The sequence below is a fragment of the Leuciscus leuciscus genome, assembly GCF_965113295.1.
Source record: "Leuciscus leuciscus genome assembly, chromosome: 5".
Lineage (NCBI taxonomy): Eukaryota > Metazoa > Chordata > Actinopteri > Cypriniformes > Leuciscidae > Leuciscus > Leuciscus leuciscus.
The window spans coordinates 19739662-19753421 of NC_138729.1; the positions used below are offsets into that span (position 1 = coordinate 19739662).

The following is a 13760-nucleotide window of genomic DNA, read 5'->3' on the forward strand; positions in this document are numbered from 1 at the left end:
GCAGACAGCCGTGCCAACACAGTGTATGGGCTGGGTTTCTCCTCTGAGCATCATCTGGCCAAGGTGGGTGGAATTCTTTCTCTCTCCTTTCTCTCATTTTCTTCCCCGTGTCTCTGGAGGTCTTGCTCTCCCTTTCTTTCGTTCTCTTCCACCCCCTGTGTTTCTGAGCTGGGGAACACCTACACACTGTGCCCTAATGAGGAGCTGTACAGTCATCTGTGCGTGGGAGGCTTCTTCTGTGCAGTGCTTTCCTCTCTTTCGCTCCCTCTATCTCTCGCTCCTCTGCATTATGATGATGCACTGTCAGGAGCTCACCACCTCATCTAGTCTTCCTCTTCTCTCTTTCTTTTTCATTCCCTCTCACTTTCCTCTTTCCTTTGCTTTTACATATGCTGTATTTACGTCATACAAAGTGAATTATAGCAGTATTTTCACTATTAATTATTTATCATTTTGAAAATGTTGTGTTCTTTTACTCACTCTCATGTAGTTCCTGATCTTTCTCACTTTATTCTGTGGAACACACACACACACACAAATGGACCATAATAGTATAATAAAACAGCACTTTACAAAAATGTGCAGTTGTTACATTAACACGTTATTTCTACTTCATTTAATTTAAAATATATATGTGACCCTGGATCACAAAACCAGTCACATGGGTACATTTTCTGAAATTGGGATGTATACATATAAATAAATAAGATTTCCATTGATGTACGGTTTGTTAGGATATGACAATATTTGGCCGAGATACAACTATTTGAATATGAATCTGAGGGTGCGAAACATTGAGAAAATCGCCTTTAAAGTTGTCCAGTTATGTTCGCGATTGTGGTGTATCCACTCAGAAAAATGAATGTTTTATATATTTACGGTTGGAAATTGACAAAATATCTTCATGAAACATGATCTTTATTTAGTATCCTGATGATTTTTGGCATAAAAGAAAAAATTATAATTTTGTATTGTTGTATTGTTGACTATAGCCACAAATATACCCTTGCGACTTGTGACTGGTTTTGTGATCCAGGGTCACATATATAAATAAATGACTTCTCTGGTAATTATATGTAATTTAAGTCAGTTTGATTCGGTCGTATTAAATAATATTTTGTGTAATACAATAATATAATGCAATAATGATTTTTTGCACAATTTAATTTCCATTATGTTCCACAGAATAAAGTCACAGAGTTTTGATATGACATGAAGGTGAGTAAATTATTAAAAGATTATTGGTAACACCTTACAATAAGGTTCCATTTGTTAACATTAGTTAACATGGTCTTATTGGACTAACAATGAAAAATACTTTCAAAGTTAAAGTTAATTTACATTTACCAATACATTATTAAAATCAAACGTTGTACCTGTTCATATTATTTAGAGGACTTGAGCTGACATGAACTAACAATGAACAGTTGTATTTGTATTAACCAACATTAACAAAAAATAAAAAATACTCTAACAAATGAATTGCTCATTGTTAGTTCATTTTAGTTATTGCATTAACTAATGTTAACCAGTGTTGAGGGTAACTCATTACAAGTAATGTGCATTACGTAATCGGATTACTTTGGTCAAGTAACTAGTAAAGTAACGCATTACTTTTAAATTAACAACAAAATATTTGAGTTACTTTTTCAAATAAGTAACAGAAGTTACTTTATTTCCCCATATATTGACTGACACATTTTTGTCTCCATGTTGAGAGAAATCGGGTGCAGAGGCGTTGTGTGCGCTATGTTAAAGGTATAGCGGAGGATCTTTCCAAATTTTAGATAAGACCCGCCCTCTCCACTTTTTGAAAAGTTTGATTGATTCACCAGAATGATTGACAATTAGGAGGACCAATAGTATAGGTTACCCACCAGGAAGTAAAACATCCTCCGCTATACATTTAACATGATGGTTATTGTAGTTCTAGACTAAATGTGAACACGCATTTTCTCATCTCACTTGCACAAAAACAGATGAAGTATTCCTTAAAAGGAATAAAAGAATTCACTGAATAAAAACAGTGAATTGCAAACTTGCAAGCAATTCTGCAGTATTTAAATATGCCAGGAGCTGTTATATTCCATAAACTAATTTGTTAAAATAATTCACATAAGGTCCCAAAAAATATGCTTATTTTTGTTTGTTTTCCAGAAAGACTTCAGATAATAGGTGGATTAATGTAAAGTGGGATCAAAGTGGTATAGATGGGCAAGCCATGTAACGCCAGAATAAAAGCTAATAATGGCTGAATACAAACAAAAGAATAATGACACGGCAGAGTTGTGAAAGGTTTGTCGAGTGAGAACAATAGAAACATGAATGGGACAGTTCTCCTCGCCAGACATTGGACAATAGACTGCAAATGGGTGATTACAGGGCAAAAAATAATAATAATTATTAGCATCTTATCAGCCTTCTTTAAGAACTCACATGACACGGTCTTATAAAATGTTTCCTACAATTCATAGTTTTAGAGATAACATCCTCAGATTTGAAATGAAGCATGAGCAGACTTGTGGCTTCAGCATCATTGTGTTTCTACAACAGTTTCTACAACACAGACACATCATATTTGTATACATTTAATGTTTTTTATTTTTTTATGTTTGAGCTTATATACATCCATAGACTGTTATTAATGAGTAATGAACTCTTAATAAAGTTCGTTGAGTCTAAGTCTTGAACTGTAGACTCTCAAGTGTTGGCTTTCTAAATATATGTTGCAGCAACCTTTTTATTTTGGGTATGTCATTTATGCCCCACTTGTCAAAATGCGGGGTGTGGGGTAAGGATGTTAAACATCATATTTGTGTTTAATTTTTGTTGTTGTTTTTATTGCTGAAGTAAGAATGTTGAACTTTCTTCTTCTGCGTCCTGTTTTTCTGCAAAGCTGAAAGGTTTATTTGAGCTGTGAATCTGCATTTCCTTTAGCTTGAGGCTTATTCATTTCACGTCTGGTGTGAAAGTCCTTTACATTTGCCAAAAATAGAACTTTTTTTGTTATTACAAAAATTAACAAGCATGCCCAGTCCAGGTGAGAAAATGTAACACAAAAGTATTGTAACATTACTTTCCATAAAAAATAACTAAGTAACAGAATTAGTAAAATTTTTTGGGACACAATATTATAAAGCATTACTTTTAAATTTCCCCACAATTGGCATTAACTAATGGAACCTTATTGTAAACTGTATATTTTTTTAAATATTTGGATGAACTCTCTTTAATTACAAATGCCTCAAACTTTAAGATACTACAAACGTTCTGTCTAGGGTATATTCACTCTAAATCAGATTTTTAAACATTGTTAATGGAACACCATAGCCCCTGACCTAAAAGTGTACATAAATCTTCCTGTTGGATATTTAGAGGAAAATGCTTCAGTCCTTCCAGAGCCCAGGAAGCTTAAATGGGAGCAGTCTATATTGGGAACTGTGACCATTGCTCCTTTTTTTTTTTTTTTAGAAGAGATACCACATATATCTCAATATATATGTCTATATATATCTCATACAAAATAGTTAATCCATTTAAACACATAAACATGATCTTATTATTTCTGTCTCTGTAATCAACATTAAAAGAACAGCATTGATAGTCACCAGCATAAATAAAAATTGCATTTTGTATGCAAGTCTCCAGCTTGGTGTGCTGGTGTCCCCATCAGGATTTTTTTTTAGCTAGCTTCACCAGGAATACTTTTTTTGGTCGAACGCTTTACCCAGAAAGATCATGCTGGTTGATATGCTTCATCAGCTGGACCAGCACAAAACTACCAACCCAGCAAACAGGGAATGTTCTCAAAACTTTTGCTAACGTTGTGGCAACTGGCAAGGTTCTCTCAAAGTTATGAACAAACGTTCTTTCAGTAACAATCTTCATCTTTAAAGGGGTGGTTGAATATGATTTCACTTTTCTAACTTTAGTTAGTGTGTAATGTTGCTGTTTGAGCATAAACAACATCTGCAAAGTTACGATGCTCAAAGTTCAAAGCAAAAGGAGATATTTTATTTTAAAGAAATTGCTTTTTAAGGACTACGACAAACGGCTGGTAGGGACTACACGACATTCCTCCCGGGTTAGTGACATTACTAACCCTAAAATTTACATAAACCCGCCCCCGGGAACGCGATTTATAGATTATCAAGACAGAATATGCTAATCAATGACTAGAAGGTAACTACACATAAGCTACATAAATTCACCAACTAACCATTCGGAAATATTGTCTACATGTTGTCACTTCTTCTTGAGTCTCTCCATCTTTCTGACTTCGGTTTGAACATAAAGGCTAAAAGTTTTTGAAATTCTCAGTGCATGTCGGTGTGAGATAAAAGGACACAAGCTCTTGAAGCTCCGCCCTCTGTGACGGGAGCAGAAGCTCATTTGCATTTAAAGGGACAGACACGAAACGGTGCGTTTTTGCTCACCCTCAAAAAGTGACAACTTTAACATGCTATATAAAAATAATATCTGTGGGGTATTTTGAGCTAAAACTTCAAATACACACTCTGGGGACATCAAAGACTTATTTTACATCTTGTGAAAAGGTCATTATACCACCCCTTTAATAATATTCTCAGAAAGTTAGCACAAAATTATTATTTATGCTTTTACCTGAAACATTTAGTTTACTAAGGTTTTTTTTAATTGATTTTTTTTATGTTAGGCTACCACTTATTTCAGAATATACAGAGAACATTCAAATGTAACGTACCCATAATGTTTGCAAAATAATAAAACGGAATGTTCCCTTAATGTTCGCGTAACCAAGAAAAAAAAAAGGTTTATGAAGCATTTAAATATCCGATGTTTTGAAGATTAAGAGAATATTCATAATTAACATTTGTAACTTAATGAGAATGTTAGCAAACTGAATGTGAATCTCATGTTTAAAGGCTTGAACCTGTTTTCTCTTATTAGTTTGCAGAAAAATTTTCAGAGTACAAGGAAGCAGCTAGGATGGCCAAGGAGAAGTCTCTAGAAAAGATGGAGCTGGCAAGTTCGCCCTCTCAGGTATGCCCTGTAAAGTCTGGATTCTGAACTGTTGTTTTAGTGTATAGTGTTTACATGGAATGAAGTTTGCTTGGAAAACTTGTTTTTCAAAATAAGAGAATATAGTCTAATACATCTAAAGCCGTAATAGTTTTTTTTTGCAATCAGCATATTTTCCATTTATGATTTATTCTTATCAGTACAGTCTAACCAGTGCAGAACAATGATGTTCACAAAGACTGGTCACAGCATTTCAGTCTCCAAGGGAAATCTATTGTCTCCAAGAAAAATTTAGTTTTCCTAAATCCCCTGTTCTAATTAGCGGCTTAACAATTATATATAAAAGAAAACTATGTGAGGGTGCAACAAATTAATAACCCATATTAATCGCTTTTCACAGGAATCGCCTGCCGACATTCATTCCCCCCTGACTCCACCCGTCACTGCGGACCTCTGTCGAATCAACGGCACTGGTGATGACGTCACTCTGTCTGACGTGTCACCGAATTCTATGCTCCAACCAGACCTTTCCCCGACCACGCCGACCCTTGCACACAGGTAACTGGGGCTTAATATAAAATCTCTTTCAGAATCCTGGTACAACAAGAGGTAACACGTTATCATGATAGTCCACTTTAGACATTCTACTAACTATAAGTAACTTTGCAACTACATGTCAACTAACTCTCATTAGAGACTGTCTGCTTAATATCTGATAACACTTTATTTTGATGGTCCCCCATCAGACATTGTACTGACTAAAGTAGCTTTGCATGATTGTCAACTTATTCTACTAAAGGCCCCGACACACTCACAGTGAAGTTCTTTTTCGTTATTCGCTTAGGGGTAAAAAGAAGTTTGTGACTATAGTGGTATACTGTAAGTGAACATCCGCCGCCGCCCACACTGCTGAGAGCAGCGTTTAGATGAAATGTTAATATGTGCTGCTCGCTCTACTCTCAATACTAAAATATACTCACAACAAAAATGACAGTGGTAAGAAAACAGCAATTAAGTTCGGCACTTTACACAATAGATCTATAATAGTATTAAACATGAAAAAACAGTAACAGTCTCGCTTTCAATTAGAATTACAACTTCGTCCGACAGTGACGGACGGAACAGAAGAAATTAACCCGGATAAGATTTCCATGGCAAAGAAGGCGGAGCCTCAGAGCCACACCTACCTATTATGTAATTGCCACGGACTAAAGGTAGTTCAAAGGTGTTTACCAGCCAGAGCAAACTTTTCCATTTTGGCAAACTTTTTTAAACTCATTTTCTACTATAAAGCAGCTCTCCAATGTGTTCATGTTTTTACTCACTAACGTCCGACAGTGACGGACGGAACAGAAGAAATGAACCCGGATAAGATTTCCATGTCAAAAAGGGCGGGGCCTCAGAGCCACACCTACTTATTACATAATCGCCACGGACCAATGGTAGTTCAAAGGTGTTTACCAGCCGGAGCAAACTTTTCCACTTTGGCAAGCTGTATTGAACTCTTGATACGAACTTCAAATTAACTTTATTTTGGCCTCATTTTGTTCAAAATGATGTCACACCAGTTAATTCGATTTCACTTATGGCCCTGAACCCTTACCTAACAGTCGAGTTAGTAATAACTAGTAATAACCTAACTAATGAGAGTTAGTTGACCAGTATTGCAAATTAATTAAAGTTAGCTGACATGTAGTTGCAAAGTTACTTGTAGTTAGAATGTCTAAAGTGGACTATTAAAAAAAAAAAAAAAAGACAAGATTTTTGGTTAATTTGTCACAATTATTTCTTTCATTTCTGCATTTTTTTATTTTTTGCATGCATTGCTCATTTCCTCTATTTTTACATTTAGATTTGCCTCCATCTTAAAGTTACTCAAAACACTCACTTAAAGTTAATCTTTAAAATCACTAATAATTTAATAACAATGTTAAATCTAATCTATTGCAAACATCAAAAAGAATATACATTTTTCTACTGTTCTACTCCAGTGTCTTTGAGTCAGCCATCTTCTTTTCAGCAGGATTGGGTGAGATGATTTCCCGTTTTATCAGGCCTGGCTGGTTGCTGTTCAGGATTCTCTGTTCCAGTCTTCACAGCGGTTTTTTACCTGCTTTTGACCATGACAACTTTCAAATAAAAGAAAGAAAAGAAAGAATTGATTTCTGGTCATTGAGTAAAATCCAGTCCAAACCTTCAGAGGCAAGCACACCCTTTCAAGTGGGGTAAACTGCAGGGTTAAACCTCACAAAAGTGAGGGCACTTGACAGTAAAAAACCGCTGTGAAGACTGGAACAGAGAATCCTGAACAGCAACCAGCCAGGCCTGATAAAACGGGAAATCATCTCACCCAATCCTGCTGAAAAGAAGATGGCTGACTCAAAGACACTGGAGCAGCTTAAAGTCAATAGGACATCCGCAAAGCGGCAATTCTCACGGCTGGCTAACAACGTAGTCCGGATGCATGCCATCACACCTGAAGAGGAGCTCAGGGACAGTTTCAAAAAGCTCATAATTGAGGCCAACAAGGTTATGGAAGCCAACGATGACGTAGAGGCCCAGTACCTTGTAGAGGCAGAGCTGGATACGGATTCCGAAGAAGTTCCCATGTTGAATGAGCAGCAAAAAGCCGATATTGGGAAAACTGCAAGTGAGTGTGAGATGAGACTGAACGAGCTCAAGGAGCTTATCCAAAAGACACTCTGGGCCAACTTTGGAGAAGAGGAACTGACGATGGCAGTAAAGGCTGCGGAGGATAAAGTAGAGAGTGTGACGTCCTTTGGACCTGGTGGGAATAAAGAGGCTTTTGACTTTATGTTTGATTACATGGAAAAACTGGTTAAGAGGGCAAAAGAACTGCACACACAGTGGAAGTGTTGGGCTCCTCCTGCTGAACAGAAAGATTTCCAGCTGCGGGTCAGAGATCTTGAGCAGATCATCCCCAAGTTAATGTCAAGAAAAGCAGAGTTCATTCAAGCAAAAGCTGAAGAAGACGCCGAAAGAGTCGTGAGTGCAGCTTCTATCAGCTATCCAACAGCAGCCATTAGACTGAAGCCTACTTCCCTACCCAAGTTTACTGGCATCAGGCGAGACTTTCATCGCTGGAAAAGGGACTGGGAGGCCCTCCAGAGACAAGGGGAACCCACTGGTTCAAAAGAAGTCAAAAAGTTCCAGCTTCTTGACAGCTTGGATGAGAAAGTAATGAGAGATCTTCGATTGATGGCTTACAACACAGCGGACGACATTTTTCGTGTCCTAGAGAACCGGTTTGGAAGCCAAACAGCGATCGCTATTGAAATAGTAGAGGAGCTCCAGAGACTTCCAGCTGCCAAAGGTCACCAGCCCAAGAAAATTGTTGAGCTCATCCAAGCCGTGGAGAAGGCCCTTGAAGACCTGAGTGACCTCGGTGACACTGGCGCTTTAAAGAACCCTCTGGTGACAAAGTCAATTGAAGGTAAGCTTCCGGATGCACTGAAGAAAGAGTGGCTTCTCTATGCAGCTGAGAGAAGCAGTACTGACCCAGAGAAGCGCTTCGACTATCTTTTGGCCTTTCTCAAGAGTCAAGAGAGCATCTACGAACAGCTGGATCAATTGAGGGATGAAGAGCCGCTGAGGAAAGAAAACCGACCTGAGCAAAGGCAAGCTAGAACCAGAGCCTCAAACCAGTCAAGTAGCAATCTCTCAGGATGTGTCGTCTGTGGGGACATCAAGCATAAAAAGAAGCTGTACTTCTGCAAAAGGTTCCGTGTGCTCAAGCTCACAGAGAAAAAGGACGCAGTGCGGAAGTTGGGAGCCTGCTGGAAATGTCTGGAGGTCCATGACGAGGGTAATCACTGCAAAACTTTGTTTCTGTGCAGAAATCCCGATTGTAGAGAGCAGAGAGCCACAGACCATCACTACTATCTGTGTCCCAGAGCTGAGGCATCCAGAGACAGTACGGCTCAGAGGAGGAGAAAAAACAGCACAGTGGGAGGTGAGAGCTGGAGGAATTACACCGAGGCCCAGGAGGAATTCGTCAGAAAACTCTCACCTGAATTAGCCCAACAATGCCGGGACGCATTCTGCAACACAGCAGCGCGCACCTCCCATATTGCAAAGAGTCATTCAAGTCTTCTGGTAGAGAGTGGCCTGGCGGAGTGGCCTGTCATCATGATGTTGTTGGAGGTAACAGCCAATGCTGGGCAGAAAATTGGGACTCTTATCGACCTAGCTTCCGATACTAATTATATCACCCATGAGGCAGCAGGTCGGCTCAATCTTAGAAGTGAAGACATCACGCTGGTAGTCCATGGTGTAGGAGGCATGAAAGTATTCGTTAAGACAAAGCGGTACCTCCTGAAAATTCGGGTCAACACCTTAAGAGGCACTCTCAGATCCCACCAGCTGGTTTGCTATGGCTTAGACCGCATTGCAGACATTCAAAGACATGTGTCAGCTAAAAAACTGCAAGAGTTCTTCCCAGATATTCCACGCAGCGACCTGGCAAGGCCAAGGGAGATCCACCTCCTTGTAAGTCACAAGGAAGGCCAGCTGGCTCCACAGAAAATCCGCACAGTGGGGGACCTTGTGCTGTGGGACGGACCAATGGGAAAGACAGTTGCTGGCACCCATCCTGAGTTGTTTGAGGCGGTAACTGTATCAGCCCACACATCGAGAACGCATTTTGCAAGGTCTATGAGAACTGCTGCTGTAAAGTATGAAGAACACACCTGTGTGGTCCCCATTCGTCGTCAACAAAGCCAGCAACCTCAGGGATTCAGTTGTGTAACTACTACATCCAGCTTCCTCGAGTGGTGGAAATGGGATAGTATCGGTGCTGGCTGCATCCCGAAATGTGGGGGTTGTCGCTGTGGAAACTGCCAGCCAGGCGGCAAGGAAATGACCCTCGCTGAAGAAAGGGAGCTGGAGGTGGTAAAGAATGGGCTCACATATGTAGCTGCTGATGAGCACAGTGAGAGGCCTCACTGGCATGCCAAGTACCCCTGGGTAGAAGATCCAGCCACATTACCAAGCAACAGGAGTGCAGTTGAGGCAACATTCTTCAGGACTGAGAGGCAGCTGACCAGGGAGCCAGAGTGGAAGGCTGCCTATGCTGCTCAAGTTCACGAGATGGTCGAGCGCCGGGCCGCAATGAAGTTGTCTAAAGACATCCTTCAGACATGGACTGGCCCAGTGTGGTACATTAGCCACCTCATCGCACCCAACCCACACTCCATCACAACTCCAGTGAGACTGGTCTGGAACAGTAGTCAGAAGTGCAGAGGGGTGAGTCTGAATGACCTCCTGTTAAAGGGCCCTGACGTCCTCAATTCTATTCGTGCTGTGCTTCTCAGGTTCCGGAGGGGAGGTTTTGCGGCTTTGGGAGATATAAGGAAGATGTACAATTCAGTGTGGCTTGAAGATCGGGAGGTGCATTTGCATAGGTTTCTGTGGCGTGATTCTGAAGAGGAGGAACTGGGCGAATATGCAGTCACAAGAGTTAACATTGGCGACAAGCCAGCAGGCTGTATCGCTCAACTCGCCATGAGGGAGACAGCAAATCTCCCCCAGTTTAGCCATCTTGAGGAAGAGCGTCGAGTGCTAGAGGAGGACAGCTATGTCGACGATATCTTGACCTCTCATAACGACTTGGACAAGCTCAAAGTCATTACAGAAAATGTGGAGCAGATCCTGGGAGCAGGAGGGTTCAAGTTGAAGCCATGGGTCTTTTCTGGTGAAAGTAGGAGGGAGTTTGTTGGAAAACAGGAGCAGGAGGCTACTCCAAAGACTGTAATCCTGCCAAATCAGCTCAAGGAGGAGGACAACAAAGCTCTTGGCCTCGGCTACACCCTGGAGGATGACAAGCTTCATGTTATGGTCGGGATAAACTTCTCAAAGAGGAAGAGGAAAATGAGACTTGGCCAAGTCCTTCAACTGGAAGAGGTGAGAGCTCAAACGCCAGACCCACTAACACGACGAGAGTTGCTTAGTCAAGTTTCTGGGCTGTATGACCCAGTTGGTCTGACGACACCTGTAAAGCAGAAAGGAGCCATTTTGGTTCGGAGAGCATTTCAAGAGGCCAAACCCAAATGTAGCACCGTCAGAGACACTTGGGACCTTGCACTATCAGAAAAGCTTAGAGAAGATGCCATCAGGCTTTTTGAAGAATATGCTGAGCTGAGCAAAGTCAAGTTCCCTAGAGCCCTGACACCAGTGAGCGTGCCAGCTGAGCCTGATGCAATTACCTTTTCTGATGGCAGCGAGCATGCTTATGGTGCCGTCCTGTATTTGCGGTGGGACTGTGACCAAGGTCCGACGGTGAGGCTGGTGGAGTCCAAAGCTAAGCTGGCTCCCCTAGACCATAAGGGGGAAGCGGTCAAGGCAGAGCTATGTGGAGCAGTATTCGCCGCCCGGTTAAAGAGGTACTTTGAACAACATGGGCGAATTCAAGTCAAGCAGTGGTACCACTTTGTTGATAGCCAAACAGTACTTTGTTCAATTCAACGTGAGAGCTATGGCTTCCAGACCTTTTTTGCCAACAGGATTGGAGAAATCCAAAGCAGCACACAACTTCAGGATTGGTGGTGGATTCCTGGACCTCTGAACATCGCTGACATCATTACTCGTGGGGCTGGCCCAAAGGAGTTGGCTGAAAATTCACCATGGCAGCAAGGACCAAAATTCCTGAGTCTACCAGCTGAGAAGTGGCCGATTAAGTCTGCAAAGGATGTTTCAGCAACTGCCAGAGAGAGTGTTGGAAGGATGCAGAAGAAATCATTTGCTGCGGCGCTCACAAGAGCTCAGGTGAAGAAGGAGCCACCAGACCTGGAGCATCGAAGGCCACCTGCTGGTGCTGCTGTCCGAAACCTGGTGGATGAAAGACGGTTCAGTAACCTCACTCACCTGGTCAAGATGATCGCCTGGGTCTGGAGGGCAGCAAAATGCTTTGCAGCTAAAAGTAAGATCCTGGGAGCTCCAAAGTGGGAGGCGGTTTCGTCAACCGGGGTCATCACCACGACAGAGCGCGAAGATGCTTTAAGAGATCTTTTTCTTGCCACACAAGAGGGGGTGACCTTTCCAGCAACCACAATAGACCGGCTGGTAGTCTTCAAAGAAGAAGAAACTGGGTTACTGGTTTGTGGTGGGCGAGTCCAAGCCTTTAATGAAGACAGAGTTGGTGTACCCCTCTTACCTTGCAGTGCCTGGGTCTCAACATTGCTGGTTCAGGAAGCTCACAGCAAGGGTCACGAGGGTGTGGCTGCGACTCTATTGAAGGTGAGAAAGAGAGCATGGGTCATCAAGGGGCGAATAATTGCTCGAAAAGTCATTGAAAATTGTGTGGTCTGCAAGAAAGCCAGAGTGAGAAGATGTCAGCAAGTGATGGGTGATCTGCCTCAAGAGAGAACCAGGCCAGCATCTCCATTTGAGTTCACAGCAGTTGACCTGTTTGGACCCTATCAGGTCAAAGATGATGTCAGAAAAAGAGTCACAATGAAAGTCTGGGGAGTCGTATTTTGCTGCATGGTCAGCAGAGCAATCCACACGGAGCTCGCCAACACAATGTCAACTGAAAGCTTCCTGATGGCTTATCAGAGGTTCACAGCAATTAGAGGCCACCCTAAGAAGATATGGTCTGATCCAGGGACAAATTTTGTTGGTGCCAAGTCTGTTCTGAAGGAGTTGTATCAGTTCCTGGACAGCCTGGATAGGTCTGCTGTGGAGGATACTTCAGCTCGAAATGGAACTGACTGGCACTGGGAAATTATGCCAGCTGATTCACCTCATCGGAATGGCTCTGCTGAAGCAGCTGTTCGGATTGTGAAGAAGGCGTTCCAGAGTCTGGGAAGAGAGTCAGGGCTCCGTTTCAGCGAGCTTCAGACGACGCTTCAGCTCGCCGCTAATCTGGCAAATGAGCGGCCCATTGATGCCAGGGTGCAGAGCCTTGAAGATACAGTGCAGTACATCACGCCCAATACACTCCTGCTTGGACGAGCATCATCAAGTGGTGACTGGAAAACATTTGATTTCACAAGCTATCCCTATAAAAGACTCCAGGAAATGCAGCACCAGGTCAACAAATTCTGGAGGTCCTGGAGCCAACTTGCTGGTCCTAATCTTTTTGTGAGAAGTAAGTGGCACACTGTACAGAGGAATGTCGCAATTGGAGATATTGTTTGGCTCTGCGATCAGAATGCATTGAGGGGCCACTTTAAGCTTGGAAGAGTCATCAGTGTCAACTCTGACTCCAGAAACATTGTACGGGATGTGAAAATTAGAGTTGTGGCAAGCTCCTGTATTCCGGAGGTGAGGCCTGCAACATCAGCATCCAAGTATCCTGCATCCAAGCATCGCGTCTCCAGCATTCGGAGGGACCTTCAGTCCGCAATTCTTCACCGGGACGTCCGACGGTTGGTGGTCCTACTGCCAGTGGAGGAGCAGGCAGGGAGCACAGGAGGGAATCTCTGACTACTGGGTCACTGTGTGCGATCTTTCCAGCGGTTTCCGTGGGAAGATCGAGTGGGAGGTGTTGAGCTGGGCTGCAGACCACACCCCTTCAGCCTAGGTGCTTTGGTACTGGGTGTGGCTCCCAGCTGCAGACAGCTAGTTAGCCACCAGGTGGGAAGAATCTGGTGATTAGGGGAATTCACTCACAGCATGGTAAGCGGACTGGGAAGATGTGTGGAGAAACTGGGCCTGGAAATGATACTGCAGGACTAAAGCTTGTTTGAACAAGGAAGGAGTCGGTGAGCATTCATGTGCAGTGTGGTGGATTTTAACAT

At 42.3% G+C, this 13760-nt stretch overlaps 1 protein-coding gene across 1 annotated transcript in view; it reads left to right on the forward strand.

Moving 5' to 3' along the window:
- The window catches only part of homer1b (homer scaffold protein 1b), a 37633-nt gene that overhangs the window by 13694 nt on the left and 10179 nt on the right, over nt 1-13760 (forward strand). Inside the window, exons 3-5 of the mRNA XM_082171725.1 lie at nt 5-63; nt 4930-5022; nt 5402-5559. Coding sequence (XP_082027851.1) covers nt 5-63; nt 4930-5022; nt 5402-5559 — 310 coding nt within the window. The remainder of the gene's footprint in view (nt 1-4; nt 64-4929; nt 5023-5401; nt 5560-13760) is intronic.